The 12,186-nt window shown below is 52.7% G+C and overlaps 1 protein-coding gene across 1 annotated transcript in view; it reads right to left on the bottom strand.

Annotated features, from left to right (window-relative positions):
* LOC127586912 (REST corepressor 2-like) overlaps window positions 1-12,186 on the bottom strand; it is a 49,207-nt gene that overhangs the window by 6,188 nt on the left and 30,833 nt on the right. The window contains 10 exon segments of the mRNA XM_052044940.1: window positions 813-902; window positions 904-1,032; window positions 2,396-2,468; window positions 2,698-2,797; window positions 2,800-2,821; window positions 3,537-3,698; window positions 4,275-4,327; window positions 5,239-5,319; window positions 8,870-8,926; window positions 9,968-10,171. Of these exon segments, the coding sequence (XP_051900900.1) occupies window positions 813-902; window positions 904-1,032; window positions 2,396-2,468; window positions 2,698-2,797; window positions 2,800-2,821; window positions 3,537-3,698; window positions 4,275-4,327; window positions 5,239-5,319; window positions 8,870-8,926; window positions 9,968-10,171 (971 nt within the window).

Consider the following 12,186-nt stretch of genomic DNA (forward strand, 5'->3'; position numbering starts at 1 on the left):
AGACCCTGATCACTACCTCAGTACAGCAACACTGGGACCACTTTGCACTAGAGAACTTTTTTGTTCTAGTTATCTCTCTTGCAAAAATTTTGTAGAATTTATGTTTGATTTATGTTTTTCTTGTGAATGCTGCTTATCTGATGCCATGTGCCTGTAATGCTGCTGCAGGTAAGGTTTTTCACTGCCCCTGTGCACACATGGACTTGTGCGTGACAATAACTCAACTTTGACTTTGCAATTGTATTGGAGACGGCGCAGAGGAGATTCACAAAGATGTTGCCCGGGTGGAGCGTTTCAGTGACAAGTAGGAGCCTGTAGAGGTTGGGTCTGCTTTTGATGGGGCAGGGGATGAACATGGGTAAAGGTATGAAAGGCATTGATAGGGTTACAGATATCCAAGGCCAGAGGGCATGGTTGCTGGGAGGAAGCGAGGGCCTGGCAGTGAGGATATGAGTAAGTTTTTTTTCACCCAGAGGGTGGCTGGAATCTGGAATGCACTGCCTGAGGGGGTGGTGGAGGCAGAAACTCCCACAACATTGAAGCAAATTATAGAAAGCTACAGACCAAGTGCTGGCAAATGGCACTAGCATGGGTAGGTTTTGAAGGTCAGCATGGACGTGGTAGGGCGAAGGGCCCGTTTCTGTGGTGTGACTACACTGGAGGGGCACTTCCATCCCCCGTCCTACGGCTCATTATCCCTCTGCAACCATGCGAGGAGTGAAGGGGGAGGAAACCTGGCCCACCCAGAGGAAGCTCAGTAGAACCACGGAAAGGTGAAGCCCGTGCAAGTACCTGAGAGCCGCCCCTCTCACCTGCCGTTTGATGGAGATCAGCTGGGAGTCGAGCTGTCGGAGCGCGATGGTGGCAGCGTTGGGGTTGGCCGAGACTCCAGCCACCTCATCTTGGGCTCAGGTACATGTCCTTGGGCGGTCGCCTCTTGGCCCGTGGTGGGTGGTGCCTGTACTGGATGCTCTGCGATTCTCTCTTCACCGCCATTGACTTCCCATTCGTTTGCTTCTGCTCCCCGGGGCGCTGAGGGAATGCACAGCGTCAGAAGCAACCACTCAATCCGCCTGCATGGAGCACCGCGCTGCATGAAGTGACTGATCCCTCTCAGGTTGTGGCGACCCCGGCAATGCCCTTGTTCATTACCTACCTGAGAACTTCAAGTGAATGCTGCAGCCTGGAAAGTGCACCAACGCTTCTACTTCCTCAGACAGTTGAGGAAATTCAGCACATCCCCGATGACCCTCACCAATTTTTTTTTTACAGATGCACCGTAGAAAGCATCCTATCCCGATGCATCACGGCTCAGGACGGCAGCTGCTCTGCTCATGGCTACAAGAAATTGCAGAGCTGTGGACACAGCCCAGTCCATCACACAACCCAGCCTCCCCTCCACAGACTCTGTCTACACTTCTCACTGCCTCAGGAAAGCAACCAACATAATCAAAGACCCCACCCACCCCGGGCATTCTCTCTTCTCCCATCGGGCAGAAGATACAAAAACTTCTGAACATGTATCACCAGGCTCAAGGACAGCTTGAACAGACTTGTACAATAAAGATGAACTCTTGATCTCCTAATCTACAGAGCAGGGCAGGTGAGAGGAAGATCCCCTTTGGTAATTGGTTTATTATTGTCACTTTGTTCTGCATGCCTTCCATACAGATCATTTCAGAACATAAGCATGTCAAGGTAGTACAAAGGGAGGAAAAGTGACAAAAGGAAGAATGTAGTGTTAGTACAGAGAGAGTGCAGCACATGCAGACAATAAGGTGCAAGGCCACGACAAGATAGATTGTGAGGGCAAGAGTCCATCTTTATTGTACAAGAGGTCCGTTTAAGAGTCCATTCCCTGAGGAACATGGGCCCAGCTGGGATTTAACGCTGCTGTCAGCTTACAAATCACCAGGTTTAACTCCAGAGCTGTGCCTCATCCAGGTCAGGAGGCAGTCTGTCGAGGGGGCAGCGGCCAGGCTAACAGTTCAGGCAATGTTCAGCAGGCAGCAGTCTTGCCTCAGTCAGAACATTGTAGGTGTGAGCCCCCACATCACCAACAGAGGGTTTAGCTTCTAATACAGCCCAATGACCCCAGTGCCTTTCTGTGGAGGCTCATATCATTTTGGATGGCAAGAGTTTTTATTAATTTTATTGCCCTTGAGTCACTGTTTTGAATGACTGTAGCCTTCCTGATGAAGGTGTTGGGTACAGCATTTCAGCATTTAGACCCAGTGACAGTAGAGCTGTCAGTTCACATATCATCAGGTTTAGCTCATTCTGTGCCTTATCCAGCTCTGAAACCAGTCTATCAAAGCGACGAACTTAACAATTCTTAAACACAGGAGGTACGTTGGCCACCCAGGTAGGAGAGCAGAGCAAGACAAGGACTCACCTCCCTCTTCACATCGGGCTCATAATCACTGTCATCTGCGATCTGGACCGTCACTTCCTCTGCTTCGTCATTGCTGCACACAGACCAAAGACGAGAGGTGAGGGCAGGTCCAGGAAGGGACTCATTCTCGCCCCCGGCTCTGTCAGCACCGCCCCACCCCTCTCACCGTCCACCACCAAGCAGGGACTGGGGGGGTGGGAGGAGGGAACACAGACACAGGGCAATGGGCAGGGTTGCCTGGAGTGAGCTCAGAGCCAGGGAGAAGTGGGAGGGGGTGGGATGGACAGAAACGACTCACGCACCTGTCCTCCCGCTCCTTCTTGTGCACCAGTTTGCGTGCCTGACGGTCCATTACACTGGTCCGGGTCCGCGTCTTCTTCCAGGAGTAATAGTACTTCACAGGCTAGAGATGAGTTTGTCTGGTAACTGGGGGGGGGTTTTAATCCAAGAGGAGGAGGGGATTACACACCCTCTATGTAAATGCCTGCAGCATCACCAGCCCAGACCGCTCCATCCACTCCTCCCCAAAGGCAGCAGGCTCTCTCCCCTGTGCCCGTTACAGTTCAGCTGGTCAAACCCTTGATGCTTGAGCCATGCGGGGCTGAACCATCAGGTCACACTCACCCTTCGCTCACATATCCCACAGGGACCTGCCTTTCAGCCCACCACGTCTCTGCCAATAAGCACCCGTCTACACTGATCCCATTGACTGCACTTGGTCCGTCGCTTTCTCTGCCTCGTTTAGGTACTTGTCTCGATACTTCAAATGTGAATGTCTCTGCCCCCACCACCCCTGCAGGCACTGTGTTCCAATTTCCAAAAACTTCTCCCCCTCAAACCCTGAACCTGTGCCCCCGCAACAGGAAAACATTTCCAACGAGCCACCCTACCAACGTCCCTCATAGGTCAGTACACCTCCATCAGGTCCCCATCAGCCTCGGCCCACTCCTCCCTCCTCTCTCTCCCTCCACCCCAGGTCTCCCTCCCTCTCCAACCTCCCACCCTCCCAATCCTACCTCCCTCCACTCCAGTCTCCCTCCCCACACATCCACCCCAATCCCTCCCGTCCTCCCTCTCCATCCCAGCCCTCCCTCCACCTCAGTCCATCCCAGTTCTCCCTCCCTCCTGACCCCAGCCTCACCATCTGTTGGATGCGCTGGAAGCTCTTCCCGTGGAAGCTGAAGGCCTGCTCAAACAGGACCTTGTCCTCGACGGTCCACTCGTCCGGGAAAGGCGTGAAGTTGGCCAAGTCAGCCAGCGACTTGTCGACATCGTGCTTGTGCCAGAGGAGCATCCCCAGCGCCTGACGGGGAGAAGCAGGTGTCCAAGTGTTAACAGTCAGCAGAGCAGCTCCCTCCATTCCCCAGGCTACACACCCTCAAATTACACAATTACTCCATCCTCTGTAAACCACCCCACAACCTTCTGCACATCTACCATCACCTTATTGGTTTCCAGCCCGTAACTCACTCCCACAGATCTGTTATTCTGTACACAAACTCCTTGAACCCCTGGATTAGATCCCAGCCTGTAACTGGGATCTGTTATTCTATATATAAACTCCTTGAACCCCTGGATTAGATCCCAGCCTGTAACTCAAACCCAGGGATCTATTATTCTATATATAACCCCTCCAAACCCCTGGATTAGATCCCAGCCTGTAACTGGGATCTGTTATTCTATATATAAACGCCCTAAACCCATGGATTAGATCCCAGCCTGCAACTCACTCCTGGATATCTATTATTCTATACATAAACCCCCACCAAACCTCCTGATTAGATTCCAGCCAGTTACTCACTCCCAACTACTTATAAAGTCCCGAACCTGACTGGATCACAGAGCGCGACTCAGTGCCAGGAACCCAGATCCAGCCTACCTGCTCGATGTTGTATCCATGCTTCTCCTTGGCCATCGCGATGTACTCATCGACTGAAAGACAGAAGCAGAATTAGAAAAGGGCTTCACACCGGGCACTGTCACTGATACAGAAAGACAAATCCTGCAATCAAAGATCTGAACCTTCATAGACTGGTGAGTACTACAACAAAGTAGAGGTCTGTGATTACACACTGACCGAGGCAGGGCCCTCAAACCTGCCCCACCATTCAATATGATCATGGCTGATCTGCCCCAGGCCCCATCTCCTCCTCTGTGCCAGTTCCCCATTGCCCTCAACTCTCCAATCTTTCAAATATTTATCCCCCTCCTCCTTAATTCCCCCCCAGTGATCCAGCCTCCACAACCCTCCGGGGCAGAGAATCACCACCTTCTGCGAGAAGTTCCTACACACCTCAGTGTTAATTGACCAACCCTTTATCCTGTAACTCCAGCCCCTCGTTCGAGACTCTCACACTAGTGGAAACATCTCGATACCTACCATGTCCCACCTACGATAAGATCGCCCCTCATTCTTCAAAGAATCCAGCTCCAACTCTCAGCTGCCTGGGACAGAACAACCCTCTTGTCCCAGGAATCAGCCTAATAATTACCTCCAGTCTCCATCACTGATCTCTGTGCCGATGACCTCCACCATGGCTGGCCTCTCTTCCGGCACTCCCCCTCTGATTGGCCAGCGCTCCACCCTCCCTCCTTGCTGCTTTTACCTCTTCAACCTTCACTAACAATGTGTGCATCACACCTTCAGGTGTCCAGTGCTTTCCTCTGACTGAACCAGGGTCAAGTTTTCCTTCTGTACCCCAGTACACAGTCACAGATGGTTATAGCACAGGAGGAGACCATTCGGCCCACTGTGTCTGCACTGGCTCTCTACCAGGGCAACTCACTAGTTCCAGCCCCTCATCCCTTCTTGGTAGGATGCTGAACATCAGGCTAAAACTTACGCTTTGCATCCGAGATGTTGTGGTTGGGAGACCAGACCAACATGCCCTTAGCATCCTTCTCAATGAAGCGCGTGGCACTGTCTAAAAACAAAAACACACAAGCAGAAGCTCAGCTGGGAATGAGATCCTTTCCTTCAGAGAGAGGGGGATCTTACACAGATGTGTCACATTTTGAAGTGGGTGGGGTAAGGGGGAGAATTGTGACTCTTTCAAACATTTGCCCTTATTGTGAGCTAAGTTATAAAAGCTTCCAAATCATAAGTATGTCAACAGACTAACTGGACTGGATTTCAGTAAGGACACTGTGTTCCTCTCCCCTGGTGACTGGCTGTTCTACTACCCCCACCTCCCCCTGGAGAGTCTGCAGGGATATGGGGTGGGGAACTTACTGTGAGCAAGATGTACTGCTGGAGTCACAGAGATGCAGGACAGGTATAAGAGGGAGATCCCATTTCCCCCCCAAGGAACACTGGCTCAGTTGGGTTTTAACTCTACTGTCAGTTCACAAATCACCAGGTGTAGCTCCAGTTTTGTGTGTCATCCTGGTCGAAGGGGGGAGCGGCCAGCCTAATAGTTCTGGAAACGTTCAGCGGGCAGCAGTCTTGGCTCAGTCAGAATACTGTGGGTCTGAGCCCCCACACCAACACCAGAGAGTGTTGACAGCCCAATGACCCCAGTGCATTTCTGCAGAGCATCTTTATTTCAGAAGGGCAAGGTTTTTATTATTTATTGCCTTGAGAAGATGGGAGTGAATCACCATCTTGAACAACTGTAGTCTTCCTGGTGAGGGTGTTGGGCACAGTATTTCAGGATTTAGACCCAGTGACGAGGAAGGTACAGGAATATGTTTCCCCGATGGGATGGTGTGTGAAGTGTAACCTGGAGGGGAACCTGCTGGCATGCCCCTGTGCCTACTGCCCTTGTCCTTCTTGGTGGGCGAGGTGGTGGGGTTGAGATGTGCTGTCGGAGTAGCCTGGGTGAGTAACTGCAGTGCATTTTATAGACAGTGCACACTGCAGCCACTGTGCACCAGTGGTAGAGGGAGAGAGTGTTTAGGAAGGGGCTGCTTTGTCCTGGATGGTGTCAAGCTTCTCGAGTACTGTTGAAGCTGCACTCACCAAGGCAAGCGGAGGGTGTTTCATCACGCTCCTGACTTGTGGATGGCGGAAAAACTTTGGGAAGGCTGGGAAGGAGGTGAATTTTGGAATGTTAAGGTGCCAGAGGGGCAAATCTAAAGGAGCCTTGCACCTTGAAAAGTACCAGTTATCCTAAGAGGGCAGATGGGCCCCTGACTTAGGTTGGGAGTTCTCACAACTAATTCACATCTGTGCCGCACACTGGGACAGGAAGAGGTCATGATGTGAATAGCACTATACATTTTGTTACGTAGCAAGAGCCACAAAGCAGTGGGCCAACCAAATGAAAAGCAGTGGACTGTCAGTCAAACACTGTAGAGCTACAAGTGTGGTGGCAATGAAGCCAAACGCAGCAATCTTGTTTTCACACAGCAGGACCCCACAGAGAGAGAGATTCAGAACCTCTGGGTGTTGGGTAGCTGAGACATCAAGGTTGTCCGGGACATCGGGAGAACTCTCCACTCTTCCCAAGGTTGACATCTACCAGACCAGGCAGAACAAGGCTCTGATCGGAGATGGGGTCAGACCCTCACGATGACAAGGTGCCCTGGACGTCAGTCAATGGGGAAAGGAGAGGGGCATGCAACGTCCAGTCCAGTTCCCTATCACTCTTGTGCTCCAGTACTTGGGTCTAAGACATTCTTAATACCTTGCAGGCTTGTCTTACCTCTCTCTGACACACTACTGCTGTTCCTGGCACTCCCTTTACACTTCTGACACCTCCGACTCCTCACAGACACCCTGAAAATGGCAGAATGGTGTCTGAGGCAGCAGGATGCGCGCTGTAGATAAACGCAGAGAAACTGCAGGATAACTGTGCAGCAGCCGAGAATGCTGGAACAACACGTGCGGAGGGTACGGAGGATGCCATCCGCTTGGGAGAGGGTCTTTGGGTTTGTTAAGTTAGGTGAACTGGAGACTACTCGATCAGGGAGCGCTGTTTTAATTTAATCCAGTTATCTATTCCAAATTGCATGTCATAAATTTCCATATCTTTACATGCCAACTGCCCGTGTAAGCGTGCCACACCATCTTTGCATCCTCCCATTAGAGATGCTGTGCTATGTCCGACATATTTCCACACACTTTCTGCCCATCGAGTCTATGCCAGCTCTCAGAGCAATCCCATCAGTCCCATTCACCCACTTTTCCCTTATTCTCTCTCACACGTTCTCAACTCTCCTGCCACCTACACACAAGGGGCAATTTACAACGGCCAATTAACCCACCAAACCGCACGTCTTTGGGATGTGGGAGGAAACCAGAGCACCCAGAGGAAACCCACGCGATCACAGTACCACCAATGTTTACATAGGTGCCCTCCATTACAGCTGTGAAAGCAGAACTTTGTCACTAGAGCAGGCATGTACTGAAGACGTCTTAGGGTGCATTTTACTAAGCAAGGCTAGCATTAGTGAATGAATTAAGCTTTCATAATATTATTACCATCTGTCTGATCGCCACATTATAGGAAGGATGCTCTGTGATCTGCTTAGCTTTTCCTGCACTTTCCATTTTCTTGGTTTTGTTTCTTATCCTGCATAGATGTCTAGTGTGCCGGGCAAGTCCTACCACCTTGCTATTAACACCTCATTACACAGGCCAGGAGCTTGATGTGCTGGTAACTTTCTGCATTAAGCCATTTCAATTCATCATCGCAGACACTCCCTTGCTCTCACTCACCCTGTTAGAGGAAGGATGTGGAGGCTTTGTAAAGGGTGCAGAAGAGGTTCACAGGGTGTTGCCTGGATTAGAAGGAATGAGCTACAAGGAGAGGTTGGACAAACTTCGGTTGGTTCTCTCCCAGGGGAGAAATGAAAAATACTAGAGAACATGCATTCAAAGTGAGAGGGGGAAGTTTAAAGGAGCTATGGCGGGGGGGGGGGGGGGGGGGGGGGTGGAGAGGTGGAATTTTGTTTTTATACACAGAGAGCAGTGGGTGCCTGGAAATGTGCTGCCAGGGCTGGGGGTGGAAGCAGATACGACAGAGATGTTTAAGAGCCTGTCAGATAGATACACAAATATGCTGGAAATGGAGGGATAGGGATGGTGTGCAAGCAGAAGGGATTCAGTTTAATTTGGCATCGTGTTCAGAACAGACATTGTGGGCTGAAGGGCCTGTTCCTGTGCTGCACTGTTCTATGTTCTGTCCCTTCCTCACCTTCTCTCCTACTGATAAACTACTCGCGTCTCTCCCCGTCCCAGTTCCGATGAAGAATCACAGACCCAAAACGTTGAATGCTTCTCTTCTCCACAGATGCTGCCTGACCTGCTGAATTTTTCCCACATTTTCTGCTTTAGCTCAGTCAGACCCCAAAATTACCGTCACCAATGACGAGATCGTCCACTGAAACAGTAAGTGTTTCACTCTCCGCCAACACCCCCACAGGTCAGGCAGCATTTCAGCACTCATCCCTTGTTTCACCCTTCCAGCCTCTGCAGTCCTTTCCACATTGCTCACGAGCTATTCCTTCCTTTACCCGTGGGATTCGTACCTGGGTGACACTCCGGGACCACGGCTTGGTAGTCGGATCCAACCCGGATCATGCTGTCTGAACAGAAAGAGAGAACAAGGCACAAATTTACTGGAGTACAGTTCAGAAAATAAAAGGAAATATTGGGGAATAGGTGGGGGAAGAGAAGGTAGGGGAGTGGGTAAGAGGGGCAGAGGGCAGAGAAACGAAAGGGGAATGAATGGCGGGACTGGAAGGAGCAGGGGAAGGCATGTGCGAGAGGAGCAAGATTGGGGGGAGAGGAGCGGCGGGTGAGGGGGACAGGAGAGATGATAGGGGCCGGAGTGGGGCGGGCAAATGTAAGGGGAAGGAATGGAGGGGGGAGGGGTGGGCGCAGGGGGAGTGAAGGGGGCAGGGCGAGGGAGGGGGAGGGGCAGGGCAGGTGGGTGAGAGGTGGTGGAGTGGCGGGGCGGGAGAGGGGTGGGGGGCGAGGGACGAGGGGTGAGGGAGGGGCTAAGTGGGGCAGGGGAGGGGGGCTGGATGGGGGGCAAGGGAGGGGGGCTGGGCAGGGGGGGGCGAGGGAGCAGGGAGGGGCGGGCTGGGTGGGGGCGAGGGAGCAGGGAGGGGCGGGCTGGGTGGGGGCGAGGGAGCAGGGAGGGGCGGGCTGGGTGGGGGCGAGGGAGCAGGGAGGGGCGGGCTGGGTGGGGGCGAGGGAGTAGGGAGGGGCGGGCTGGGTGGGGGCGAGGGAGCAGGGAGGGGCGGGCTGGGTGGGGGCGAGGGAGCAGGGAGGGGCGGGCGGGGTGGGGGCGAGGGAGCAGGGAGGGGCGGGCTGGGTGGGGGCGAGGGAGCAGGGAGGGGCGGGCTGGGTGGGGGCGAGGGAGCAGGGAGGGGCGGGCTGGGTGGGGGCGAGGGAGCAGGGAGGGGCGGGCTGGGTGGGGGCGAGGGAGCAGGGAGGGGCGGGCTGGGTGGGGGCGAGCGAGGGGGCAGGGGGAGGGAGAGGGGCAGGAGAGGCAGGCAAGAGGGGCAGGGCAGGTGGGTGGAGGGCTGGGGGAGGGAGGGGCAGGGAATGTCGTTGGGGACAACTACACAATTACACCAGAGGATGGTAAAACGGGGACTGACTAAGATGGAGGTGCCCACCGTGCAGGCCATGTTGCTCCCGCTTCTTCCACTCGATGGAGACGACTGACATGGTGGCATGCGACTGCTCCTCGTCACTGCTCTCCTCCTCCGACTCCCGCAGGTGCTGGCTCCCGTTGTTGCTCCCGTTGTTCAAGCCCTTCATCCTGGCTCCCCGGGACAGAATTCCCGCCGAGCCCGACTTCTCCATCATCACCGGCATCACTGCGGGAGGGAGGCAATCGGTCAGAAGAGGAGACAGCGGAAGGTTACCAAACCTCCACACCTTGGGCTGTTAGCACGGTAATCTTCCAAACAGGCACTGCGTCACTTTCCTGGAAAAACGGCGTCAGCAACTTCCCAAATCCTTCCTTGGAAGTTGAGGGCATAATATTGATCTGCATCAAAAAACAAATTGCTGAAGGAACTCAGCAAGTCAAGCAGTATCTGTGGAGGCAGAGGGATGGTCAAAGGACTGATGCAGGGTCTTGATCTGCATGCCAAACTTCTCAACTCATCAGCCACACCAGCTTGGCACATGGGAAAGGGGGAGTAAATGCTTCCCACTGCCTCAGGAAAGCAGCCAACGTAATCAAGGACCCCTCCCACCCTGGAACATTCTCTCTTCTCCCACCTGTCATCGGGCAGAAGATACAAAAGCTTGAGGACACGCACCACCGGGCTCAAGGACAGTTTCTACCCAGTTGTTATAAGACCCTTGAACGGACCTCCTATGTGATAACATGAACCCTTGATCTATCTACCTTGTCGTGGCCCTTGCACTTTTCCTGCACTGCACTTTCTCTGTAACTGCAACACTATATTCTGCATTCTGTTTTTCTTTTTCGTCCTTCGATGCACTTATGTATGGAATAATACATCTGGATGGCACATAAACGAAAGCTTTTACTGTATCTCGGTACATGTAACAATAATAAACCAATTACCAAAATCTTCACTTTTAAAAGATATTTTATCATTCAAGTGAAGGGTTCAAAAACCTCCACCAGAACCACACATGAAGGGAAAAGAGTTCTTAACACTGCCCCAGTGCAGTAGCTCAGATCCCCAACTCCAGAACCTCATTCCAAGCAGGCTGTGACGACTCCCAAAGCCCACAACCACTTCTGGCCCGTCCCACACCCGCCAAACGACACCAAGTGCTTGCGGCGCCAAGGGAGCCCCTTGCCAGCTGTCACACCTTTCGCCCAGCGAGTGCAAACGTCCCACGGGGAGTGGCCTGAGCCACACTAAGCAGGTTTGACACCGAGACAGTGTTCGCCTCTGTGGGGATGGGAACTGATGCCCTCAACCAATGCCTGCAGGCAGATCTGGACACCACTGCGTTGACTGCAATGCTGCCTAGCGCTGACCTGCAAAATGCATCAAAGTGGAGCCACAGTACTGTAGGCGGGTGAGACTCCGGTTGCAAGGAGGATGGAAACTAGATTAAAAACATTCAATTTACTCCCAAAAGAATGGTCACGGTAAAAACAAGGCAGGGTTTTAATGCACTCCCGGAGAGCAGGACAAACCAGAGACCCAGCCTGCAGCATTCCCCACGAGCCGCAGGTGACCAAGCTGAAGTTCCTGGCTTGGTTTTTAATTTACAGCGGCCAATTAACCAACAGCACATCTCTGGGACGTAGGAGGAAAGCGGAGCACCCGGGGGAAAGTCACACAGTCACATGGATAACATGAAAACTCCACACACACACACACACACACACACACACACACACACACACACACACACACACACACACACACACAGCGCTGGAGGTCAGGATCAAACCCAGGTCTCTGGAATCAGCTTCTGTGCCAATCCCCTCCTCGTTTCTCTCTCTCCCCCCAATGTATTTTTCTGGATTGCCCTTATAACACTTCCTGTGGGAGAGAAATCCACGTTCGACTCACAGAAACAGGCTCTTCAGCCCAACTTGCTGATGCTGACCAAGATGCCCATTTAAGCAAGTCCCATTTGCCCGCATTTGACCCATATCCCTCTAAACCTTTCCTATCCACATACCTGTCCACATTCTCCTGGCTCTCTGGGGAAAAGTTTCCCCTGAATTTAAGAGTGATTTCACCTGATTCTGATCTTGCTTGCATGTGAAATTACCTTCCCTCTGCCCCCTTGGTAATTTTAAATGCCCCATCAGAATGAACTGGATTAGGATGTTGGATTCTTGGCCAATCACCAGTCACAAGAACCACGGAAGACTCGGGCCTTCCTATCA

The sequence above is a fragment of the Pristis pectinata genome, chromosome 38 (genome assembly GCF_009764475.1).
Source record: "Pristis pectinata isolate sPriPec2 chromosome 38, sPriPec2.1.pri, whole genome shotgun sequence".
Taxonomy (NCBI): domain Eukaryota; kingdom Metazoa; phylum Chordata; class Chondrichthyes; order Rhinopristiformes; family Pristidae; genus Pristis; species Pristis pectinata.